This window comes from Pundamilia nyererei, unplaced genomic scaffold (genome assembly GCF_000239375.1).
Source record: "Pundamilia nyererei isolate P.nyererei 1_Seehausen unplaced genomic scaffold, PunNye1.0 scaffold00016, whole genome shotgun sequence".
Classification (NCBI taxonomy): domain Eukaryota; kingdom Metazoa; phylum Chordata; class Actinopteri; order Cichliformes; family Cichlidae; genus Pundamilia; species Pundamilia nyererei.
The window spans coordinates 4,185,354-4,200,495 of NW_005187417.1; the positions used below are offsets into that span (position 1 = coordinate 4,185,354).

At 39.1% G+C, this 15,142-nt stretch overlaps 1 protein-coding gene across 1 annotated transcript in view; it reads right to left on the reverse strand.

Annotated features, from left to right (window-relative positions):
• Positions 1-9,119: 9,119 nt before the first annotated feature.
• Positions 9,120-15,142, reverse strand: part of LOC102194299 (cholesterol desaturase daf-36) — a gene marked incomplete at its 5' end in the record, with an annotated part of 9,988 nt that continues 3,965 nt past the window's right edge. Inside the window, 4 exons of the mRNA XM_005725660.1 lie at positions 9,120-11,034; positions 12,955-13,131; positions 13,910-14,029; positions 14,147-14,272. Of these exons, the coding sequence (XP_005725717.1) occupies positions 10,873-11,034; positions 12,955-13,131; positions 13,910-14,029; positions 14,147-14,272 (585 nt within the window). The remainder of the gene's footprint in view (positions 11,035-12,954; positions 13,132-13,909; positions 14,030-14,146; positions 14,273-15,142) is intronic.

Below are 15,142 nucleotides of genomic sequence, written 5' to 3' on the forward strand. Positions count from 1 at the left end.
CCTCTTTCCTCGCTCCCTCTTTGGACTGACAATCATACACAAATAGATTGTATTCAATTAGATGAAAAATTACATTAATATGAAAAAAATTCTATTAAGATCGCTAACAAAAAGTCCTCTCAGTGTACTTTCAACCAAAAGGCAAATAACCAAACCACATGAACATCTAATAAAAGATATAAACATTGAAACACTGATCGAACATTATTCTTGATTGACTAGATCATTTGATCTTACACTTTTACCTGAATGTGACTCCTTTTTTTGAAAAAACTTCCTTATATCCATTATGAACCTGGCTGTCTCTCTGCACACACACACACACACACACACACACACAACAGGAGTTATAAGGTTAAGGGCCATTCAGTCAGTTAGCTAGTTAGTATCCATTTCAAACAGGACAGTGGTAACCAACAGTAGGCTGCGGACAAGTTTTAGATTTTAAATAGGCTGTATACATTTCAATGGGAGCAACAGGACGGTCAAATGTCGCTGAATTTACTACAGAGCAGGACGGATTGTAGGGTAGCAAACATTGTCGGAAAACACGTTTTCAACACTGCAGGTTACCTGGTGTAATGTTTTTCAGCTAAAAAGAAACATGGTCTGACTCCTACCTAACTATATAAACAGTAACTGAAGGTTAAATGCAGCTAATATGTCCTGTTTTAAGCCAGGCACTTACACTTCCGCTCTGCTGCGTCTCAGCCACCATCGCTCTGGCAGCAAGAGGCTAGAGCCAGGGTAGGGGAGAGGCGAGCTGGAACAAACCATTTTGGGAGGGGGGGGGGGGTATCTATACTTTTGTTGTTAAAATCTTATGTCTCAAACAAGTACAGTACTGTATGCTTTTTATATTTTTAGTAGTGTGTCACACAAACAGCAAATATTGTCAAAAAAGTAAGAAATCTTTGGGGGTGCATTGATTAATTTTGGCTGAAGCACCCCCCAAAATGGCTAAAATCGCCCCTGGACTAAAAAGCTGCGTTTTCAGAAATACCGGTGTAGGTGCGGACATAGCGTAAAAGAGTTAGTAGTTTATTTTCTTACTACCTGCAGATTACTTGTATTTGCTTAATTGTTCACTAAATGTTTGAGGTGTGAAATGAGCAAAATATGGGTGTGTGTTGTTGGAGGATGTATTTGTGCGTGCGTGTGTGTGCGTACGCGCGCGAGGGGGGGCGCGAACATTTTTCTTGTAAAACAAAGGGGGGCCCAGCGAAAAAAGTTTGGGAACCACTGGTCTAACGCTTGGGGGTGTTTTTTGTTTGTTTGTTGATTAGCTAACCAGTGCCAGCGTCCCGTGATGTTAAACATCGGCGGCAGGAGGACGGGATCCTTTATAGACTGAGATGGTGCAAGTCAACATTTTGGTCTCTTTGCATTTCTCTAGCCCAGTTTGACTTTAAAATCCTTCTACTGCGCAAAGTCTTGAATGATGAGACCTCATCATGTCTTAGAGTCATCATAGCAAATAGCAGGCAGAGCCTTCAGGTATCATGTCTCCTTCTGTGGAACCAGCATCCAGTTTGGGTTCAGGAGAAAGACCCTCTCTGCTTTTAAGATTAGACTTGAGCTTGTTTATGCTGCTACAGGCTCGGGCTGCTGGGTGACTTTCCATGATACACCGAGCATTTCTTCCCTACTCCCACGTTTTAGTGCGTATGCATTTATCTGCCACTATTGCATGTCATTCAATTCTATCTGCTCTCTCCTGCAGTTTGCATTTTACCCAGTCTGTTGCTCGTGGTCAGCCTGTGTGCTGTCCCTTTTTTTTCCTTTTCCTTTTCCCCTCACCCACCAACCACAGCAGATGGCTGCCCCTCCCAGAGCCAGAGGTCTGTGCCTGTGCTTGCTTGTAGAGAATTGACTGATCCTTGGGGTTTTCTCTCTAATATTGTTTGTTGGTTTTTAAAATAAGTTTAAAGGGCGCTATGTATCAAGGTCCATATGAATACCATGACCCAAGGATTCACAGTAGCCTTTTTAATGACATGATTAGTGTTACAATCTTTACCTGTTAGTGGTTTTATTGTTGTGGATGATAGGTGTATGTACACCCACATAAGTCTTTACACTGCTGTACACACAAAGCAGTACTCTGAACGAATTTGAAACATGTTTCTTCATCACACTATTCCCAGTTGCTATTCAGTTCACGCAACTTTCATAACAACATTAATCTTTAAAGAACAGGAGCTCAATGTATATATGTTTTATAAAATATAGGATGTTTTTCAAATTAAAATCCTTTGGGTTTCCCAAAATCCAAAAATCGTTAGTTATTACTGAACAGTGACACATTTTTAACAAAAATAGTGGCAAAAAAAAATAATAACCACAAAAAAATGACTGGAGGCAGAGGAAGGAAACATCCCCATAGGTAACAAATCAATACCGTAGCTCCAAAGGGAGAAATCTTTTTGTAGTCATAAACCTTTCAAGAAAAGAGAATTACTATGAATTATTGACAGACTAGTGTGTTAGAGTCCAGGATTTTTGGTACATAGTGTCCCTCTGGAGCTCAGCCTGGACAGATCCATTTTCAGACATCGTTTTCCAAATTGAGGCGAGTAAACAAAAAGCCTGACTGCATACTGCTTTCAGTGTGTCTGCCACATATTTAAGAGCAAATGATCAAAGCACTGACAATTGAAAGAAATAATAACGTTGAACAAAACATCTAATGATTATTCTTCCAGTCTTGGTGTTGCTGCCACAGCCAGTTACTGTTAATCTCACCACTTATTGTACGGCCCTGATGGCATGAAGGCCTCTTATTAGATGAACCCTCCTGTGTCTCTTTTCCAGCCCACTCATCCACAATGCTAACACATCAATAAAGCCGGACAAGTCTGCTCTGCAGCAATTATATAACAAGTTGTTTTGTGTGTTGCTGGAGCAGCTCAACACAGTTTCATAAAGACTCCCCAGCTCAGCGAGGCCATTGCAAGAAGTGCATGCAGCCGAGCACACAAAGAGCATCACAGGCGTTTAAACATAGTATGAAGCTTTCCTCACATATGTGAAAATCCACGTGGAAGTGTACGCACATGTACACACTCCCCGAGTTCACACTTTAAGCCACCCACCCACACAGATGTAACACAGACCCATACAACACCAACACTGTCCTCTGCACTGTGAGGAAAGGATATTTTGTGCGTATATGGGTGTGTGTATGTGTCTGTTTTAAAGCCAGAATGAAACAAAAATGCTTATCATTAAAATCACACGAATATACGAAAGGAGTTACAGGAGGACAACTACTGCTAAATAAATAAATAAATATTTAATTAGATGCAACAAATATAACAGTAAAATAAATTAGGCATCAATTAAAATAAAATGTGACATATGTTGATATCCCTTATTCATTTTTATTTTTCATTAAATGTTCTACTTATTTACCTTCCCACTTCATTTTCATTTATGTATGAGAGTAAAATACAAAGTGAATATGCAAAGTAAAATACTCTGCAAAGGTCTTGAGTCACCTCTTATTTCTGTATATTTTGCAAGTAAAATGGGAAATAGGTGCAGCAGCTTATTGAAACGTGCAAATGTACATGGAAATACAGTTTACAAGGGAAAGACACAGGTTGTACAATTCTAACAAGTTCGAAAATACATTGAAGGACATTCAAAGCTCTTCTCTGGGTATTGGCTGCCTTGTCAGGACACTGCTTCAAAAATGTCGAGCTCCAGCCACTGGGGAGGCCAATCCATGACCAATTCAGTGATCCGAGTTTGGGATCATTGTCATGTTGAAAAATGAAGCTGTTGCCAATCTGACACTTTCTAGATGGTATTTCATGGTGTTGCATTCATATAGTAACTGCATCAATTTGACAAGGTCACCAGCACCGCAGGCTGAACTGCTGCCCCAAAGTGTGACATAGCCTCTTCTATTTTTTTATTTTTTACAGATTGCTGCAGATAAAACTATCAGAATAAGCGACATACAGAGAAATAGAGGAAGGAACTGAGGGAAATAAAATTTAATTTAGGGAGCTGAAGCTAAATAAAAGTCAAGAAATGGAAACTAACACTAGGACAGTAAACAGTCTAAACAAGAATCTACAACTCCATTTAATCAGAACCCTCATTGTACTAGGATAAGAATGAAAACATGAGCCAAAATGCAAGACTACAAAACAAAATCTGGAAAACCATGACATGAAAGGAGAAATGAAAGACTTAACAGCATCACAAGAACTCAACATTTCTACAAAGATAGCAAAATCTGAACCCACAATTCAACCAAGCAAATATATGAATCAACACTTAAAATAACAGAAAACCCAGTCAAAATCTCAAACTCAATAATACAACAAAGAACTAAAAATGACACCAAATCCAGGACCATGACCATCTTCAGCCACTTACAGCCGCGCTTATGAGAATAAAATCTTTCTTGCTATAGTGTCATCTATACTCGCCTTATATCTTCAAAGTGCTTTTAAATGACAAATCTCTCATTTATGAAACCCATAAAGAGGAAATGAAGCGGAAGACAGAAACCGATGTCGCACTTGAACTCCTACATGCTTTAGCGCATGACTCCGTGTGGCAGTGTTTCACGAGAGCATTTTTCAGAACACATTTGCTCTGACGTGAACATGTCGAAGCTGAATGCTGCGAAGAACCATAAATGAGAAGTGATGGAGCAGCATTTTGCAGAACACAATTGTCTGTAGAAGTTGGACGCTTTTAATATGGCGCCCACATTATCTGATTGAAGCGAGACGTGAAATAGGTCCTGCTCTGATGTTTCTTTGATATAAACAGAGCCAGTGAGGCCTTTGAAATGGGTCGCCTAAATGAGTCATCTGCAGATGGATGCTTGCCTATCTGATGCGTTTCTCATGTAGTGTGAAGTCCTTGCATAAATTATAGATGTGTGAGCCCACTCGGTGCTCGCTCGCTTGTCCTGATGCCGAGCTGAAGCATTGATGCTGCAGAGAACACAGAGACTCTTACGAATTTTAGATTCCAGCTCCGCTCCTAACATGCTGCAAAGCCCTGTGTGAGGGCTCAGAGTCGGATCGATATGGATCAATGTTTTTGTTACACATTAGAGAGGCCTGCTTGCTCCAAATTTGTGATTCTAAAACGGAGACAGTCCACCAAGTCAGGAGAGAATCGGGATAAGGAAAACAAGCATTCATGTTATTACAGACTCAAGAGAAGAAAGAGATATGCTATTTCATGTAAATTATAAGGAAAAACACATCAATCAAGGGAAAACTTTATTACATGATAATACATTTTGAAGCAGGTGACACTATCTGTCAAGCTATCCATTGTGGTAAAGCCCTTATGATTAAAAGGAGTAGCCGAAAGTAGCTTTTTATAACATTTGACATCATTTGAGAACTGTATTTTGGCTGACACCCAAAGAGGATAGCAATTTGTAATCATGGCCAAATCTTATTGATGTGCCACCCACCTAAAAATTACTGCATAACAAGTATCTTCCCACATGACAAGGACTCCTTTCAACCTCCTGCAGCCCAGCCAAAGACTGCATGCACAAATCTGAAATAGCCAGTGCTTACTGGTTTGTGAGTCCTGTTTTGAAACCTTGAGCTGAGCATTTAAGCTCTTATAATTTTGTTTTTTTCTGTTTTGTAAGAGGGGAATCTGACTGAAAAACAGCACAATTACATGCTTGATCACATTGTAGCTCCAAAACATAACCTACATTTAATTTACTTTATACGGTACCATAATTTTGAAAATGAAATTCGTGCTGTATTAATTAAGACTTGAAGCTAGAAACTGAATTCATAACCTAAAATGATCATTTTTCAATAAAATCACACATTTATTCAGCAGAAGGGACAATTTTCCATAAACATCTATAAACTGCTTTCCTTTTTGCAACCAAAGGAATCACTTTGCCATTGCCTTTATGATTTAGAGGGAACATCAAGCTTTTATACACAGTTTATGAGCCAATCACACTGTAAAAACGTCTTTAAAATGTCGAGCAACATTTTGAGGAATATGACAGAGTGGTGACAAAGACCCTAAAGCACTGGTCCTGCTTCAAATCTGGGGCAGAACATGCTTTTCTTCAACTGGTCCCATGTGGGAACTCACAGGACTCAAAAATTGTCCAGCTTCTACACATTTCATTACATCAGTGCCCATGAATATGAGGCAGACAAAGTGCTTAAAGTGTACAGAATAAAGCACTTTATGAATCTATGATCGAATGAGGCTTGTAGTCTAGATTACTTTGAGTGGTGACCGTAGAAAAGCTCCATTTAACTGCCAGTCCAGTCCATTACAGCACACCCCCAGATGCCCTCTGTCCATGTTTCAGTGGGTCAAAGCCATTTCAGGAGGCAGCCTGACATTTTCCACTGTTTGAAATGTTATGAAAAAATACCAGGTAATGGAAACTGTGAAAGTCAGGACACGATAGGGAAGATAAAAAAAAAATGTTAGGATAAAAGTACAAAGTTAAAAAAAAAAAAAGTTGGGTGGACAAACTTTTGCACATCACAACTGATGTTTGAAACACCGACTGCTGCAAGGTTTTATTTTTTTTAACAGTTCACTTGAAAAATCAAGATAATACACACATTTTCCACAGATACATAGAAACAAATCTTTGAGTGCAAGTACATCTACTACAAAGCATAATAATAAAAAGAAAAGAAAAACAGGCTTAAATTGTAGGGACAGGTTTCCTTCATGTGCAGTTGGAAAGGAGATCAAGCTGGATTTTTTGTTGCTAATAATATGCAGCAGTAACAGCACAGAACATCCTAGATGTTGTAATGAGAAATAGGTCAATATAAGACCCAGAAAGATAAGATAGGAGTTTTGATTCAAAGTCAAACCTCTGTTATCTGTAGCACCAAATCCTGCAAAGCTGTGTCACTCTTCAAAGAAAACAAGAGTCAGGAGGTTGACAAGCTGACAGCAGATTGGATGCTTTCAGTTTTAGAGATATTTTAAATGTGGCGTAAGATGAACTATTACAGTGGTAAAACGTAATTCTTCATGCAGACCTCCAGTTGACATTATTTAGGAGTCAAGTGAACTTGTGCCATCTATAAATTGGACTTCTTTCAGTCAAATTTATTTAGAATAAAGAGCTGTGCACCATGAATTTGAAGACAATAAGTGAGGTTTATCAATCAACAGGAACAGATGACATCTGAAATCTGGAGAAGAAAAGATAAATGTCCATGCTCCCTCGTTAATGTGGGAAAAGCCAGAGGAATATATTTCAAATGTCAATCAAAGCGCATGAGAAATATCTCACTGCCAGGTCACACTTAGAACTCATTCATCTAAAATATGGACAGCATTTTAAGTGGGAGGACCATGTACAGAAAACAGCCCAGCATTACCAGTAGGAGGAGCAGGAAGCACAGGAAGTACCTGGCTCTCAGTACTTCAACCAGACAGGAAGGGTTACAGCAGTATCCGCATATATTTCTGCATGTGTCAGCCTCCAGCTGCCTCTCCAGAGTGAAACAACATAACAGCGGTGCTGGCGCAGGCTGAAGTTCAGGACCTGAACTGATGCTGAGGGCCGGTCCGGGTTCATATGTGCCGTGACTGTAAGACTCCTCCTGAAGTCTCCAAATCTCCCACTCAGGGAAAGGGGTGGTCTGTCGACAGAAGGGGCACTGAAGCCGGCTGGTGTCCTTGGCCCGGCTCATGATGGCATCTGTACAGCGGTGACATATTTTGTGGTTGCAGTTGAGTAAGGTGACACTGTGATCGCCGCGCGAGTCGAACAGCTCGCTGCAGATGGGGCACTCGTGCCGACTGCTGTCACTGCACAAACTCCTGACACTTTCACTGCAGCCTGGCTGATCCCTGCCAGCCAATTCCAGCTCTTGTGGAACAGATGTCTTTTGGTCAGTCCCATCTGTCGCTGTTTGTGCGCCCGCTTTGTGATTCTTGTCACTGCTGTCCTGATGTTTGTACCCAAGCAGAGGCTTTATCACTGAGTCACTTACATCTTCTGTTTTTTCTCCGTTGGATTTGTATACTTCTCTGAAATAAGCCTCCTCTGTAGATGACTGTTGATCTTCTTCCAGTGTAATAACACCTTCCTCCTCAGTGTCAAACACTTTTGCTTCAGCCATCCTTCATTAAAAAGATTTTAATACAGGCAACACAGCTCTAGCACAAAGTCGACTATGGCAAGTCTACTTTCTTCCTGCACTAAGCGGGCCAATTACTGATGTAATGCTTTAGTATAAGGAGAGCAACATAGTTTTCCCACCTCTAACTGAGATAAGAAAAGTACATTCGCAGATAAGGAGTGCTAAGAAATAATATGCACCTCAGAGAAGTGCCACTGGCCAAGAAGAACAGTGAACATTTCAGCATTATGCTCAATTTAACATACTAACATATTCACTGCAACTGAAAGCTTTTGCCGGTTCACAAATGCATGAGTAAGCACATTAGAGCATAAGGGACAGATTTATTCTTCATATTTATACAAACATCCCATCTGCAGATTAGACAGGTACAAAGCACATGTTAAAACTGAGAAGGTAGGAAGCAGTTTATCTGATATTTTAACAACTATTGTGCTTTAACATTGCTGCTTGTTTGCTTTGAAATGTGTCTTCTCTCATCTAATGCAATCCAACAGAAATTAAAAGTGCAGAAAGCCACATCGGCAAATGCAATAAAACATTATTATAACATTTATACAGTTAAACACCATAGTGTGTAGTAAAGACTCCTCACAGTACTGCAGTCATCAGTGATTACATTGGGAACATATGCCCAGATTAATTAAACACCCAAGTGTAATATTCTATATAATATAATAATAATATAATATAAGTATAAATATTAGCATTCTATGTATTAGAGCTATCTGCTTTCACAATCTTAAAAAATATCCTAAATTTAATTGAGCATCAGTGTCTTATCACATTAAAACAAATGTGCAGCAGCAAGCATTTGTGACAGTGCATTATAAATTGCAATTATCAAATCACACCGATATGATCACTTCATCATTTGCAATGCATTATATATATGAACAATTATTTTCTTAAAAAAAACAATGAATATTTCAGTGATATGCCTGCTATAATCATGATTTGCATATCAACAAAGAATCACATGAGCACATGTAGGTGGAAAAGGTCAGAGCTGCTTGCAGAGCTCCATTTCACCTCCGTGTGTTTGTCTAACAGCTGTTTGTTGTCTTCTTCTCTCGCACTGAAAAAAATGACTGCATGCTAACTGTCCAGGAATAAACAACAAGCAGCAGTTCTGGCACGAGCATTTAGTAGGTGTAAGGTTTTCTCAGATGTTTATGGGAACCAAGTCATCATATGAATGACATAATATTTCACAAAACTGGAGTCATAAAGAATCATTTGTAGCCATACAACCAACAAGCAGATGATGACATGGGTCCTACTAAGCAGGACAAGCAGTACCTTGGAAAACTGTGCAAATATGTAGCCAGAGCAAGTAGTGTTGTTTTGAAGGGAAATAGCACACAGACCAAAAACTGATTTGTTTTCAAGCAGCAGCTTCCAAGACAAAGAAATGTAGAACAAAATGTAAAAACCTGCAATTCTGAGCTCCAAAAGTAAATAGATTCCCATAGACATTGAAGCTAAAATGCCTGGATTTATGACACATACTTTTGGCCTGTTGCTAAATTTTATTTTGGTCTCTATCAAATATTCATCTTAATGACAACTGTATGGAGGGTGCAAATATTTTTGTTCTGAGGCTTAATGTTATGCGAACACAGGTGACCATAACTGCTAGATGTCTACCTGGCTTCACCTTAGCTAATTCGAGTCATCTCATCGAACCTCTGATAGTTCAGTTTAATGCTAATGCTAGCAAGGTTGGTTAGCAAGTTGCTTCTATGGACAACACAGGTGTAATGCACACACCTTAAAGTGCTACAAAATAAAGGCAGAAACCTTTTTTTTTTTTAAATCAGGCTGTAAACAAGGTTTCAACACAGGAGTCTGTGGGGATTGAATTATGTTTGGAGCCAGCCTCAAGTGGCCACTAGAGGTATTGCAGTTGTTGACACATTGCATTGCCTTCGTCTCCAACTTCAGAGGATTCCTCTTGGTTGAAAAATAAAATAAAATAAAATAAAATAAAATAAGACTTAAAAATTGTTGCATGGTCCTTTTAAGTTGTCGTGTCACACCACTGAAACAAAGAGACTGTTGTCAGCTGGCTGCTGAGTAACCTGAGAAATCATTTAAAAAACAAACACGCCTGCTCTTACACCTGCAGGTCAAACACAGCCAAGGTTGAGTACACATTAAAGATGTAAATTTACAGTGTGAGGCATAAGAGCATAACAGGGGAGAGGAAGTAATAACTGCATTCTGAGGCAGAAGAAGGAAGCCTTTCCTATGATCTCAAACTACAGGCAGACTAAAAAACAACAAAACAGAGAAAGTCCCTTAGTCAAGAGCAAATATTGGGATATCTATGTATATGTTTCACAGTTTATGTTATAGATAGTTGGCCTGGTGCAGAGTAAAACAGTTTTGACAATCAAACAGTCAATAGGGGATTTCTGGTGTCAGGGTATTGGTTGTTTAGATGTTTGTGAAATCTCAGTGGCACTTCAGGCATTTTATAAGGCTGGAAAGTAAAATTACACACATCAAAAATACCCCAAAAAGAGGTCTTTAACAAGACAAGGTTTGAGTCCTTTACAAAAAAAATGCATATCTAAATTGCTTAAACTTGCCAGGCTTCTTGGCTCCCCTTTTCATCAGCAACAAATACAAATGATTGGTGAACGCCTTCGTCCAAAGCATCAGATTAATGTACTCTGACCTGATAATCTCTGCTTAAATCTCCTCTTGTGGTTCGAGGAGGTCAAAAGTCCAACTTGTCACGCTGGTACTGCAGCCGTGGGCTGTTCTCACTGTAGAACTGACTGAACCAGCGCCTGTGTTTTTGGATGGCTGAATCTTCCTTTACAAGAAGAGGCTTGGAGACATACTTCTTATTGTTCCAGATCATCACATCACGCTCAAACTGAAGACAAAACAAAAACAAGAGAGAGTCACGGGACAGCACTAAATATCAAACATAATTATACGATTTTTATACAGTAAAAGTTTTAAGCCTACTTCAAACATTTTTATTTTTAACAATATCCAACTCGTCCTTGATGATAATGAAGCAGCCCAGCTGAATACAATTTGTAAAGGAACAGATTTTCACTGAAGTATAACAAGAATTAAATAATGAAAACTATACTGGTGTCTTTTTGCATTAAATTACAATACTTTATCAGCAGGGGTTTCTTTGTGAAGTGCTGCTCATTAAATGTCACTCCATAGTAACTCCGTCAGCTGCTGACATTTCAGTGAGAACGCCCTGCCACTGCTGTCAATACCAAGTGGAGAAAAAAAAAATTTAATCTAAAAACATAAGCTTGGAACATGAAACTGTGCAATCATCTTCCTTTATCTTGTGTTTGTTTTTAATGAAACTATGTATCTAGCTAATCAAAGTATTTTGTCTGAATATTTTTAGAAAATCTTAATGGAGGACAAGTCTAGACATTTTAAGAACCAGACAACTTTTCCCAAAGTATTTTGAGCCTACTATTATTTCTTGTTAAAGTGCAACTATGTGTCTTTATCACCAAGCTAATTATCAGGTTTAATGAGGATTATTCACACCTTATCCGTGACTGTGGTGTTACTTCTCGTGATAATGTGGAGGCTGAATTTAATCAAAGGCAGAGTGGGAGGTTAATGTGCACAGTGATCTCTCCAAGTTAGAGCAGCACTGGGGTATATCTCACTAATAAATAGCAATAAATTGCAGTTTTGATATATGAAATGAAAGATAAACAACAAAATTTTAAATGTGATGGAACAAACCAGTGAATAATAGCCCACCCATTGACTAAAAGATGGGGGGGAAACCCTTGTTTGAACAAACTATGGGTGTTAGAGAGTAAGTGGGGCATGCAAGGCAAGCAGTGCTTGCCAAGTGAAATCTAGAAAATGGACAATAAAAGTGAACTAAAAGGAAAGCGATCTCTCACCTTACAATTTAGTATTTGGTCCTATAAAGAATCGTTCCTTGTTTGCATCCATCCTGTAAGTTACTGCCATCTTTTGGCCAAAAGTACCTACTGTCTCTGGAAGCTCAACTTAAATATAGTTTCTGTCATTTTCACAGGGGGATTTGTAACCCAGTATCAAAGACTGCAGCTGGGGAAGCTGAGATAGGAGCTGCATTTCACTGATGTGAGATCAGTTATTAGTTCTTATACATTATTATACACATGTCCACACACATGTGAAAACAAGAGGGAACATTTGCTACTAAGCAATCAAAGTGCAGGTAAGTTGTCTCTTATCACTTTGGCTAACATGTGTGACGTAGAGGAAAGTTGAAGATATTAAGGCTCAGTGCAGCAAGATATAGAAGATAATAAAAGTCATCCAGGACAAAATCATTAAAAATCCTATATGTTTTAATCAGCTCCAATCTGTCATGTTAGTGGAACAGTGTTGGATCTGTTTTGTTTTGTGTCTATTTTGGGGGAGGGGATCATCTTCTTTGCTTGCCTTTCAGCAAAAGCCATTATATGATACTGCCTTAAACTTAGTGAGTTAGAGCAGTTCATCTACTATTTGTAAGGTTGGTGGTTGAATCCCTGGTTGCTCCAGTCTGCCTGCCAAAGTAAAATGCTAAAACCTATGTTATTCCTGATGTGTTCATTGGAGTATGAATGTAAGATAGAAAGAACTTTGACATAGAAACAAGTGCTTGTGTTAAAGGGCAAATGAGCCTCAATGAGTTCTCAAGTACAACAGTGCCATATAAGAGCCAATCCATTTATCAGATAGATAGATAAGGGTCAAATGATGGCAGCATAAATTATATGTAAACAAGCCTGTGTTATAGTTATCATAAAAGATAATGGTACTGCACCTGAATGCACTCCACTTTGAGGATGAACTTGGGCACCACAGGTGGGATATTAGACTGATAGAAAATGGTGTGAGTGACACACTGCAACAGAGGCTCCACAGGAGTCACACAATGCATGATTACACCCCGGCCCAAGAAAGTTTGGTCAAACAGCAGAAATACTATTCCTGGGCCAACCTGAAAGATAAACATGTAATATTAGCACAATTTAAAGTTTTCAACTTTTCCTGATAAGCATATCTATACACTTAGGGTTCATTCATTTAGTAAGATTCACTAGCAGTTACTGTAGTAAAAATGTATTTTGCATCATTTAACATCAAGCCTTATTTCCAGATAATTAAATGCCAAAAAAGCATCAGTCTCTTCATGAGAAATTAATGCTTGAAAAACACATTTACATGCATGGTTAAGCTCAATAATGCCTGCCTCTCATATTATATTGCTGCCGATCTCCCACTGCTGGCCACAGTAAACATATCCTGCTTCCAACATTTGTGTTGCGTGTAAATGATCCAGCTCCCTCTGCAGCCTTGTGGTTAACCTAGGGAAATTAGTGGTTTCAGGCTACACTTGCATATCATTTTTTTACTCACGCAGCAAGGCAAAAAGTCACACTGTGCTGTGTTTTTTGCTTAAGCAAAAACGACCATTTTTCTCAGGCTGATCAGGCCAGTCATGTTCGACATTAGAGATTACAGGAAGCTTTGTCAAACCCGGTTTTGTTACAATGCCGACAGCAAACTGTACTGTTACGGCACTGTGAAACATAATGTTTATTGTTGAAATGTACTTCTCATCCAATTTAAAAGGACGCTTACAGATGTAGCATGATTTATTTTGGTTATATCTAGTTTGAATAAAATTTATAGACAAGACCAGTGATTTGTGCCAGTTTAATGTACAATCAATCATAGGGAATTGTTTAAAAAATGGCATTCCTGGTGTACTGTACCTGTCTCGCCACAACAGAAACATCCAGAAGAGGCCAGTGGCATCCAAACACTCTAAGTGCATGTTTCACAAACATCTGAGAACAATGCTTGTTAGGCTCTGACTCTGGTTTCCAGTCAACCTTCAAGATACACAGTGAAAAACAGTGTCAAAATCAAAAGGTGCAGGTATAACAGCGAACATATTCACCTTAGTGGATAACGGGAACATCAAATTTAGTTTAGTGTTTCCAGTTTACCTTCCAGTCATGTTGCACAAATTCCCAGATTTTGCTATTGGTGTAACGTAGATCTGCTCCACTGAGCATGCTTGGAGTGTGAAGGTGCGACAAGTGAGCTATGTCCGCTGCATTTTCTGGAATCTCCTACACAGAAGAGAAGACAACTAGTTATTAGCAAAAAAAATAAAATGCTAGCATGTGGTATATTGTTTCTGTCTGTTGATTTCTAAGATGCATGTAAAGTCCCTTAAATATATTCAAAGATTGCAAGAAAGAACATGTATTGACTATACTGCATGAAATGCATAAATGCCTTGCTGTCATGTTTTGGCTGTGTGCAGGCAAGAGAAGGACCCAAATGCAAAACTCACTGAGACAAAAATGAACTCAAAACACTGCTTTATTGCAGGCTTGGAAAGGAAACAAAGAACAAATAGAAATTGGGAAAACTACAACTAAATCATACATGAAAACACAGGGCGACTAACACAGCTATGATGGAGTACGTAACACTGACAAAACACGGGGCTTAAATAATGAGCCACAGGAGGAGAGCACAGCTGGGAGTAATTACGCAGGATGAGACAAGGGAAGCAAAACTAGAAACATTAACATAGGACAGACTGTAAAAGTAAAAAAGGAAACACACTGACTGAACTCAAAACATGTAAACTTAGCCGACTGTGGAGACAGAACAACGGCTGTGTCCCAATTCAGGGTCTGCACGCTTGAAGTACGCATTTTAAGTGTGATTACGTCACCGCCACGCAATGACGGCTGTCCCAATTCGAAGTGTACTTCAAATGCATACTTCAAATACGCCGTGGATTTCCCCAAATATCAAGTGTGGTCCGGTGCACACTTCGTGGTCCCATATATCCCACAATTCATAGCGCGGCGGTGGGTGTGGATAATATTGCCGCAAAATACGGCAGAAGGGAGCGGCCTAAGAGTGAACTGTCAATAGTAAGTACTCAATATGACGTCACTTATTTATGTGCGAATGTTTAATAA